This window comes from Oryza glaberrima, chromosome 4 (assembly GCF_000147395.1).
Source record: "Oryza glaberrima chromosome 4, OglaRS2, whole genome shotgun sequence".
In the NCBI taxonomy this organism is placed as follows: domain Eukaryota; kingdom Viridiplantae; phylum Streptophyta; class Magnoliopsida; order Poales; family Poaceae; genus Oryza; species Oryza glaberrima.
In genome coordinates this window covers 10384940-10394858 of record NC_068329.1, presented here as the reverse complement: position 1 = coordinate 10394858, position 9919 = coordinate 10384940, and the positions used below count along the sequence as shown (strand labels likewise).

General features: G+C 36.4%; 1 protein-coding gene across 2 annotated transcripts; it reads right to left on the bottom strand.

Moving 5' to 3' along the window:
- Nucleotides 1–4339: 4339 nt before the first annotated feature.
- On the bottom strand, nt 4340–8375 carry LOC127772127 (short-chain dehydrogenase TIC 32, chloroplastic-like). Of its 2 annotated transcripts, XM_052298116.1 has the most exons (8): nt 8209–8373; nt 7494–7725; nt 7003–7082; nt 6606–6759; nt 6396–6474; nt 5906–5990; nt 5350–5396; nt 4340–4740 (listed from the first exon to the last, which is right to left on the bottom strand). In XM_052298116.1, the coding sequence occupies exons 1-8, from the start codon at nt 8315–8317 to the stop codon at nt 4582–4584; spliced, it is 945 nt and encodes a 314-aa protein (XP_052154076.1). In that variant the 5' UTR covers nt 8318–8373; the 3' UTR covers nt 4340–4581. The 2 variants fall into 2 exon arrangements, with proteins under 2 accessions (XP_052154076.1, XP_052154077.1); XM_052298117.1 differs by lacking the exon at nt 5906–5990 and having other exon boundaries at nt 8209–8375.
- Between the last annotated feature and the right edge of the window lie 1544 nt (nt 8376–9919).

The following is a 9919-nucleotide window of genomic DNA, read 5'->3' as shown; positions in this document are numbered from 1 at the left end:
TTGCCCAAGTCAGGTTGACCACGAGGGCCTTAAACTGTTGCCGCCGCCCGCCGCTGCTTCGAGCTGCAGCTTGTGGGCCACCAGATCCAGAGGATGAACAGAAGAGAGGGGGAGGAGATGAAGGAAGAAGAATTGAGTAATTTCGTCTATTAAATTTAGAATATGGGTTGAAGAGATAAGCAGTGGTATTTATCAAATAACCTTAAAGTTATAATGGTATATATTTCAAAACCATAAAAGTTATAATGGCATGAGTCTAATTAACCCTTGTTAGAAAACTCCTTACTTTGCCATACTCTAAACTTGCATTCAAGGCACGGAGTGTGCAACATTCCACGATACTACTAGTAACCTCTCTATCGTGAGCTGTAAAGTGAAGGTCGGGCTGTACATTTGTTTCTTATTTCTCCCATTTCCTTGACAACTTTATACAGCTAGTATTTCTAAATAATTGGTTTATTTCCAATTCTGAGAATTTGGCGCAGATCGAGTACGAGAAGAAGCGAGTGAGGTTGTGTTGTTCTTATACTAGTCAACCAGTTATACTCGGACACTTCTCAAGCCTGAAGTCTAAACAAAGGAGTGTTGTATCAGATATTTTGAGCAAATATTCATTTCACTACAATCAGAAGTTAAATATTCATTTCACTACAATCAGAAGTTCAGACCTCGTACAGTCTTACTGATTGATATGAGCAACCTATTCTCTCCAATTTTTTTCTCCACTTTGACAGGAAACAATTAACATGTAGCCAATTAAAAGTTGAATAAACTTTTGGATACTCGTGGCACGCTTTTCAAACTGCTAAATGGTATGTTTCGTGCGAAAACTTTTTATATGAAAGTTGTTCTAAAATATCATATTAATCCATTTTTCAAGTTTGTAATAATTAAAACTCAATTAATCACACGTTATTACCATCTCATTTTACGTGAAACACTTAATCTTTATCTTTATCTTCATCTTCAGAAGATTAAAACACCACCTAAGTACGGAAATAACAAAATTTAGAGAATAGTGTATTCCACCGATTGCACAGAGCAGCCACCTTGTTGACATAGTTGTTAGAGATACTTCTTCAACTTTGTCATACTCTAAAGTTGCATTAGAGACTCACAAGAACTCAATCCAACATTCCGCAATACTTCAGGTAACCTGATGTAATCTTGACTACTATGAATACAGCTATAGTTCACATCGTAAGTCAAGAGATCAAACTGTCCATGTTCCAGAATCCAATTCAGCCACTTGCATCAGCACTGATTTCAAATGGTCGCCAAATGTGCAAACATGCTATGTTCTAGGCCCATGAGTACTTCATGGAAAACTGTTGGAGTCCTCTTTCGAGCAGATCTGAATTTATCTCAAACATCCTTGTGAGTCACTAGCAATTAAAATAATAAAATGTTGCGCCACATGTCATGGGTTTTTGGGCTTATAACATAGTCTGGGACCCCAGACCAAGTTGAGCCCAAGTAGGATGCATCCCAACTTGCTGAAGTATGACCTTAGGGGTTCGTTTGCTAGCCTCCCACCTCTTCATCTCCTTAAATAGCTAGTTATTGCTACTTTTCTGGGTAAAGCCATGATCAATTATATCGTTCTTTTCGTGTTATGGAACCCTAAGCCGTGATCCCAAGTAGCCTTCCTGGCAATTTTTCTTATTTCTTTCACTCCCTAGAGATTAACATGTCAGCAAAGAACACATCATATCAATTTTGAACTAGTAATTTTATGGTTCTTTAGAATGTACCGGGTGGGTATAGCACATTTTCTAGCAACTACAAATTAGACTATAAATTTGATTACTGATCATGAATATTCTAATTCTATAAATTAAGAATGGTTTTTTTTTCAAATGATAAATTAAGAATGGTTCTAGTCAGAAACTAATATTAGATAGTGTTTTGTTCCCAGTAACTCCTCGATAACCCCCAAAAAAAATCAAACAAAATTACAGAAATATGTACATGTGAATAATTCACATTGTATACCTTAATTACAATTCTGGTCCCACAACTTCATCATTTATCATACTACAGTACCTGAGCAGTCTAGCTAGCTACAGCACAGCCACTACTCCCCATTTATACATACCACCATGCATGTATTTTTCCTGAAATACTGGTACAGATTACAAGTTCATTTTTCATTTGCCCATTTTATGCTATAAAATGTGATAAGAATGAGAAGTCCCAGGAAATCGCAAAATCCTCGTGCCAACGAGCCAAACCGGGTGCTTGATGCCGCCAGCTGCATCCTACTACAGCTGCATTTCTAATTTGTAGCTGCGGCAGCTTACTAGCAGCCAGCTTACTCGAAAATCTGTTTCTTTCTTTGGCTGTGTTTATGTTTAGATTGGCGCAAAGTTTAAAATTTGGTTAAAATTGAAGGCGATATGACTAAAAAGTTGTTTGTGTATAAAAGGTTTGATATGATGGAAAGTTGGAAGTTTTGAAAAAAAACTTTGGAACTAAACACACCTATTAAAACTTATTTCTAGTTTTATTTCAAGTTTTATTTCTAGTTTGCATGAGTAGGCTGGCTCGTCCTTGCTCTGCGCTTGTACTAGGATTGTAATACCTATTAAAACTTATTAAAACTTATAAAAAAACCATAAAACCTATTAAAACTTATTTCTAGTTTTATTTCAAGTTTTATTTCTAGTTTGCATGAGTAGGCTGGCTCGTCCTTGCTCTGCGCTTGTGCTAGGATTGTAAAACCGGATGCGCCGGTGAACTTGCTCTGGCTGTCAAGCCGTGTATTCAGATATCTGTTATTTATTTTATAAAGTTGGGCAATGAGCCTTTTCTCTAAAAATCATGTTTGCCAAGATTTTAGTGAAAACGGAAGGTGTATTAAGGTGTTGTTTGGATCCCGGGACTAAATTTTAGCCCCTGTCATATTGGATGTTTGGACACTAATTAGAAGTATTAAACGTAGACTAATAATAAAACTTATTCCATAACCCTGGACTAATTCGCGAGACGAATCTATTGAGCCTAATTAATCCATGATTAGCCTATGTGATGGTATAGTAAACATGTGCTAATTATGGATTTTAATTAGGCTTAAAAAATTGTCTCACGAATTAGCTCTCATTTATGCAATTAGTTGTATTATTAGGCTACGTTTAATACTTTTAATTAGTGCTCAAACATCCGATGTGACAGGGATTTAAAATTTAGTACCTGGATCCAAACGCCACCTAAACCAATCATGAAGATCACATAAGCTTGGGCTGGATGGATCTTAACTAAAATACATTGTATTGACTACTCCCCTGTCCAAAAAGACTCAATTTCTGGGTTTCCGTGTCCAACGTTTGACCGTCCATCTTATATGAAATTTTTTTATGATTAATATTTGCATTATTGTTAGATGATAAAACATGAATAATACTTTATGTATGATTTATCTTTTTAAATTTTTTCATATTTTTTCAAATAAGATGAACAGTCAAATGTTAAACACGGAAACCTAAAAAATTGAGTTTTTTTTGGAACGGAGGAAGTATGTTGGTATCTACATAAAAAGCCATACTGGTTTGGAACACTGTTCTTAAATGAGAGGGCATAAAGATTCATTATATGCTTTAAAAAGTCACTTTAAAAGAGAAAAAGTACAAAATGACATAAACAGATGTGTTTATGTGGGAAAACGTCAAAGAACAAAACATGGAAAAACTAAGAAATGATTTAATCAGAAAAACTAAACTAAAATATTTTTGGCATATAATATATACTTAAAAAGGAAAAAAGTTAATGTTTTACGGCAATAAACTTTCATTGGAGTCCAGGAAAACGGTCTTTGAACATTGAAATCATGCACGTGTAGGAGTTAATCCCTCCATATTGAAATGTATGACGATGTTGATTTCTCAACATAGCATTCAAACATTCGTGAATGTGAGGTAATTATATATTGGGGTGTTTAGATTCAGGGTTGTAAAATTTAAGCGTGTCACATCGGATATTATATAGGGTATCGCATGGGGTATTCAGGCACTGATAAAAAAACTAATTAAATAATCCGTTAGTAAACCACGAGACGAATTTATTAAACCTAATTAATCCGTCATTAGCAAATGTTTACTGTAGCACCACATTGTCAAATCATGGAGTAAATATACTTAAAAGATTAGTCTCGCAAATTAGTCGCAATTTGTGCAATTAGTTATTTTAGCCTATATTTAATACTTTATGCAGATGTTCAAACGTTCGATGTGATATGGTGTAAAGTTTTGGGATGAGATCTAAACAGGGCCTTTGTCAGCATTCACTGCAAATTATTAGCACAAACGCTGTGAATCACACTACGTAAAAAACTACAAACATATGAAGATATACATCCAATCAATTTATTCAAGCTTTACAAATGTGGCTGGTTTGGGCTGTCTTCCAGCAGTTTGATATCACACCTACTGTACAACTGGATAAATTTCACATCTATTAACATGTCCTCCATTCGCAATTTTTGTAGAAATACTTTTATCATGTTCTTCACACACTTCAGTGCCATAACTTGATTCAGTTCGTTTCCAAAAAATAGGCTTTACACACCACTTGCAACAGTTTCTACTAATGGATTAGGTTGAGACTGAAATCCCACAATCTTTTGGCGAGGCCCATGTCGAGCGCATGAGATTTTAGTTCAGTGACATTGCAGTCAACAAAGTATTTGCCAGTGACTCCAGCAACCTGAGGATGCAATGCCACATAGCACACTGTGGCTGCACCCTGCAAAAACAAACAATGCTAAGCAGTGATTATGTGTTTGGATAGTTTGCACAATTCTTTGTTGGTAATTGGATGTTTTGCACAATTAAACATGTTATGAATTACTGAATTAGTAAAATTTCAAGGAGACTTTGTCCTGGTGCCAGTTAGTTCATGAGTTTAATAACATTAACTCTACAAAAAATAGTCCCTGGTAGAGTCATGGTAATATTGCAGCTCCTGTTTTTTCAGGTTGCAGGAAAATGTTGAATGATATAAGCAATAAATACATTTTTTCCATATTTATATATTTATTAGGTCAATTATTCCATGACACATCCACCAGTACTAGGATTAAAGTTTTACAATTATTTCGTGTGTTTCTGTTGAATAAAATGTTTCAGAAAACAATATGTAATGAAATAGACATAAATTGCATCACAATAAAATACAAATTGAATATACAATAAAATAGTGAATATAACTGTCACAAGAACATATGTAATGAAATTGACATAAATTGCATACGCAATAAAATACTTAAATTGAATATACAGTAAAAATAGTAAATACAACTCTGTCACTTTAGTCTTGTGAAAGGAACAGAAAAAAAAATGATCCAAAACTTACTTGTTCAACACCTTTAACGAAAAATTTACCAAGTGTAGATAGCATACCTGAAATTAAAAACAAGGAAGAACAATCACTGTGCATTGTTTCCAGTTCATTATTCATTCAAATAATAAAGCACAAATGTGGGGCTTTTACAATTTGCACTGGACAACCATAGTGATCTTCCATGAATGAAATATTTCTTTAATAAGGTAATGCTCTCAAGAATTTTTTGTATATGGAATGATCATGCACTTTAATGCACAAAAAAGTTCTGGAAAAACTCTTTATACAACTGGAAGAGAAGTAAATCAGATTAATAGGTTAGAAAGAAGATGTATCCATGCAATTAAGATAATAGTGATGGCAACTGAAGCCTAAACTTATGTGACTACATAGAAGAAATGGATGTCTCATAGCTGTACTATAGATGAATATGAGCACAACGAAGCAAAAACTCAACTAGCCAGAAAGATAAAAGCAAATACTGTCTGAGATTCGATGAACCATCCATGAAGATTGATTTAGCTTTATTTTGCCAAGAACTATATGCATTTGTCAGATATGCCCATACCATTTACGAAATACCAGTGACGCATAATGTTGGTGACAACAGCTCCAGGATGCAGAGAGTTGACTGTTACTTTTGCATCTTGTTCCTTTTAGCAGACAACATTCATCATCAAGAAAATATGTGAAACTTTTTGAAATAGTAATGCGATCATTGATATCATCTATTCGCAGAACAGCTCCATAACAAAAATAACAGGGCTTTTGACATCCATCCTCTGCATAGCTTTGCTATTATGAGATCTATTTTGTGATAAATTCATATTACTGTCTCAGCCAAAGATCTACATGATTTAGTTAACAGCATGTCTAATATATTACAGTTCGTAATTTCAAGAAAAATAGTCTACTACAATTTCTTTTCCATTTTACAAGATTACAAAATTGTGTAATTTTGAGGACAAACAGTGTGTACAATTAAATAAACAAGAGTTAGTGTGAACCACCAGTTGTTCCAAATACGAGCTTAAGGAAAACAAGAAGAAAAGTGGAACCTTCAGATTGCTAGATAGTAAATTGGAATGCAGTATGTTGGCAAGCTTGGATTGGCCGTAAGCGAAGATTTTGTTATACCTAGCGGGAGAGAATAAAAATAATTAATTTCGAATATGATGTTTTTGTGCAGATCTGTTTTTCTTACCTTTGATCGATTGAAAAGGTAAATAAATGTAAAAAAGAATATACGATGGGTCAGAAAGTAATACCCAGATTCATCATTGATCTTATCAAAACGAATCCCCTCTCGATAAGGGTGCTTGTAGCTGTCAGAAGCAACTATCACAACCCTTCCTTCTATCCCACTTTCTATAGCTGTAACTTTCATCTTCTCAAGTAAAAGATCGGTCAGTAGAAAATGCCCTGCATTGCATGATTAATTGCACGATGAAGTTATACAATAATAACAGAAATTTTGCACGTAAGTAACCAAACATGGATACAAGATCAGTCAAGTGAAATATGACCACACACAAATATGTAAATTACATCTGTCTTAGTAACAAATAGAAAATAAAACAATAATATTCTATGAATTTTGGCAAAACCTACTTAAAATAAAAAAGTTTTAGTATGCAGTTTAAGGGACTGTAAGAGGGGGCCTACCAAGGTGATTTGTTGAAAAATGCAGCTCAATGCCCTCCTCTGATAGCTTAAATGGTACAAACGCAATCCCTGCATTATTACTTTAAACAGAGAAGACTAAAATTTTTTTCTCAAACATAAAATGGATGACGTATTCCTCGCCAAAAAAAGGCAATTTGTAAAAAAAGAACACTTCAACATAGATGGAATAAAAGTTTTTTAGTAGAGGTCTGATGGACTGTTTTACCTTCCAGAAAATGACTGTACTAATGACATAACCCAGTAATACATAAAAACTGTCTATTAAGCATGCTTTGAGTGTCTGAATCCCAATAGCCAGCTCAAATGCTCATTCCAGTTTATTTAGCACCCAAATTCTCTATGTTGCAGAAGGTTTTGCTGCTACAATAATTCTGTAAAACAGCATAATGTTTTTTTTTCTTTTTAAGAGGAAGCATAATGTTTTGTTCTACCAAATCTTGCCAATATACATAAGCATTAGATCTGCTTACACCAGGATGTTCAGAGGAAGATTCAGAGCACTGAAATTCTCCGCAAATCTCCTCACGGACAACATCGAGCTGAGGTCAAGATCCAGCATCTCAATCTTTGCAGCCGGAACCTGTCTCACTATCTCATCCCTCACACGCGCACCGGCAGATGAGTTCCTTACCCCCATCACAACGTGCACTCCCCGCATCGCGAGAATTCGGCATGTTTCAGCACCAATCCCACTGGAGGCACCTGCAAGAAACATCTCCAATCAGCAATTATTCCACCAGCATTTCAGGCCTTCAGTACAAATTCGATTAACAAAGCAGGAATTGGAGTAATATGCAAGATAACTCCTACTACTTGCATCAGCGGATGATGCCTTTTCTCCAATTCCTGAACAGTAAATCTTGGGGGAAATTTGATTAATGGTTGGTAAAACTATAAATACATTTAGTTTATAAATCATCTTTCATAATTTCCCCCCAAATTTATCTACTGCAGTATGCAAGATTTTTATACACCGAACAGTAAACTATGCCAATTTCCCCTCAAATCGAAGAGAATCACTAAATTCCTCGAGCAATTTCAGTTCAGACCAACGATTCTTGGATTCGAGCAGGGAATGTTCAGAAGAAACAGGAGTCAACCAAGAACCAGGGGATGCTATGAAGTATGAACGGAACCAAGAAACGACCAGCTGCTAGAGGAGAGATGAGGGTACAGTTCACTTACCGGTTACGACGGCGACGAGGCCGGAGCCGTCGACGCCGGCGGTGACCTCCTCCGCGGTGGACGACGGCGAGAACCCGGAGGGGCTCCTCCGCCTCAGTAGGCCCCACATTGTCTTGCGCCGCCGTGGGAACAGCTTCCGGCCGGTGGCTTAAATTAAGACAATCAACTTGCTTAAATAAAACGTCTCAACTTCCAATCAAACGTATAATACTCCTGTTTTGTAAGACGTTTCAATTTTAAATGGTTCAACTCCATAGAAGTTGACGAATGGCTATTGGTCAATTTGTAAACTCATTGGCTCGCTCCGTTTCATATAATAAGTCACTTTGATTTTTTAAAAAAATTAAAAGTTTAACCAAATTTACAGAAAAAATAACAAAACTTATAGTGTAAGTTAGTTTCATTAAATTTATCATTAAACATATGTTGATAGGTTGTGTTGAAAATATTGCTAAACTTTTCTATAAATTTAGTCAAACCTAAAATAGTTCGACGTAAAATAAAATCAAAATGACTTATAATATATAAAAGAGAGATGGTAGCATATCAAGACGGTCCAATAAGGTTTCATTATGTAGCAAATTTTATAGCAATCCAACTTTTGCTACTAAATACACATAATGCCCCTACAGTGCATTGACCCTTTTATTAGTATGGTAAATTTTACCAAAAACATCGTGACCTCTATGAATATGATAATTTACTCGCAGACACCACGTTGATTATTTTAGTGTATTCTTACACACCATCTATTTTAATCGGTGAGGTCATTAATCCATTTCTTTTCTCTTCCTCCTCCTTCCCGAAGAAACAATCATCCTCCCAAGCTCGTTCTTCCCTCCAATTTCACCGAGCCACCGCTAAAGTCATTGGCCCATCCGCCATCGTCAGCCCGCTCCAGAAGCACCATCTTGCCACCAAGGCCACCATTGGAGACTGCAAACCCTCTTTCTCTCTCCTCCAACGCAAACCTTAACCTCTAGCGTTCTGATCGTTATCATTCTCTTTGTTGTTGCCATCCTCCGTAACCTGTAGATGAGTCACGTTGTGGGATATGTAGTCCTGCCGCCATCCTCGTTGTCGTTTCGCGGTCAACACATTGAGGCCCACGCTCACTGTGCTCGTGTTGTATCAAGCTGAGGAAGAACATTGCCGGATATGCCAAGGGCAATTCTGCCTCATCGTGTACAATTGTGGGCCCTCTCACGCGTTGTCAGATCGAATACAGTATAAAATAAAAGGTGTGATATCCATGGGCTAATTACCACATTTATAGATTGTCATGATGTCCTGTAGCAAATATTATCTATTAGTATGTGCTCCTTTCGTCCCATAAAAACCTAATTTTGAGAATGAGTCTAGACATACATTATCAGCGGCGGAGCCAGCGTGGGGGCGGAGGGGGCTCAAGCCCCTACTACCCCGCTGGACTCCATGGAGTTTGTGAGGGAGGAGAAGGGGGAAAAGAGGGAGAGGAAGAAGAAAAGGGGGGAGAGAGGGGGCTGGAGGAGGAAGAAGAAGGCTGAGCCCCCCTCTCCTCCAAACCTAGCTCCGCCACTGTACATTATGTCCATATTCATCCTCATAATGAATTTTTTGAATAGAGGGAATATGTATAGACCTTCACCTCACATATTCCGAAAGATAGATAAGTCTTTCTACCCTTCTTTTTAACATTAATATCACTTTTTAAAAATATTAAATTTTAGGA

What these genes read in the sequence shown, in the direction of transcription:
- LOC127772127 (XM_052298116.1), bottom strand. Translation starts at nt 8,317, where the DNA reads ATGTGGGGCCTACTGAGGCGGAGGAGCCCCTCCGGGTTCTCGCCGTCG. An exon ending in CCTCGTCGCCGTCGTAACCG is followed by an intron (nt 7,726 to 8,208) that starts GTAAGTGAACTG and finishes TGTTTCTTGCAG; the next exon opens with GTGCCTCCAGTGGGATTGGT. An exon ending in CTTCCTCTGAACATCCTGGT is followed by an intron (nt 7,083 to 7,493) that starts GTAAGCAGATCT and finishes CTCTGTTTAAAG; the next exon opens with TAATAATGCAGGGATTGCGT.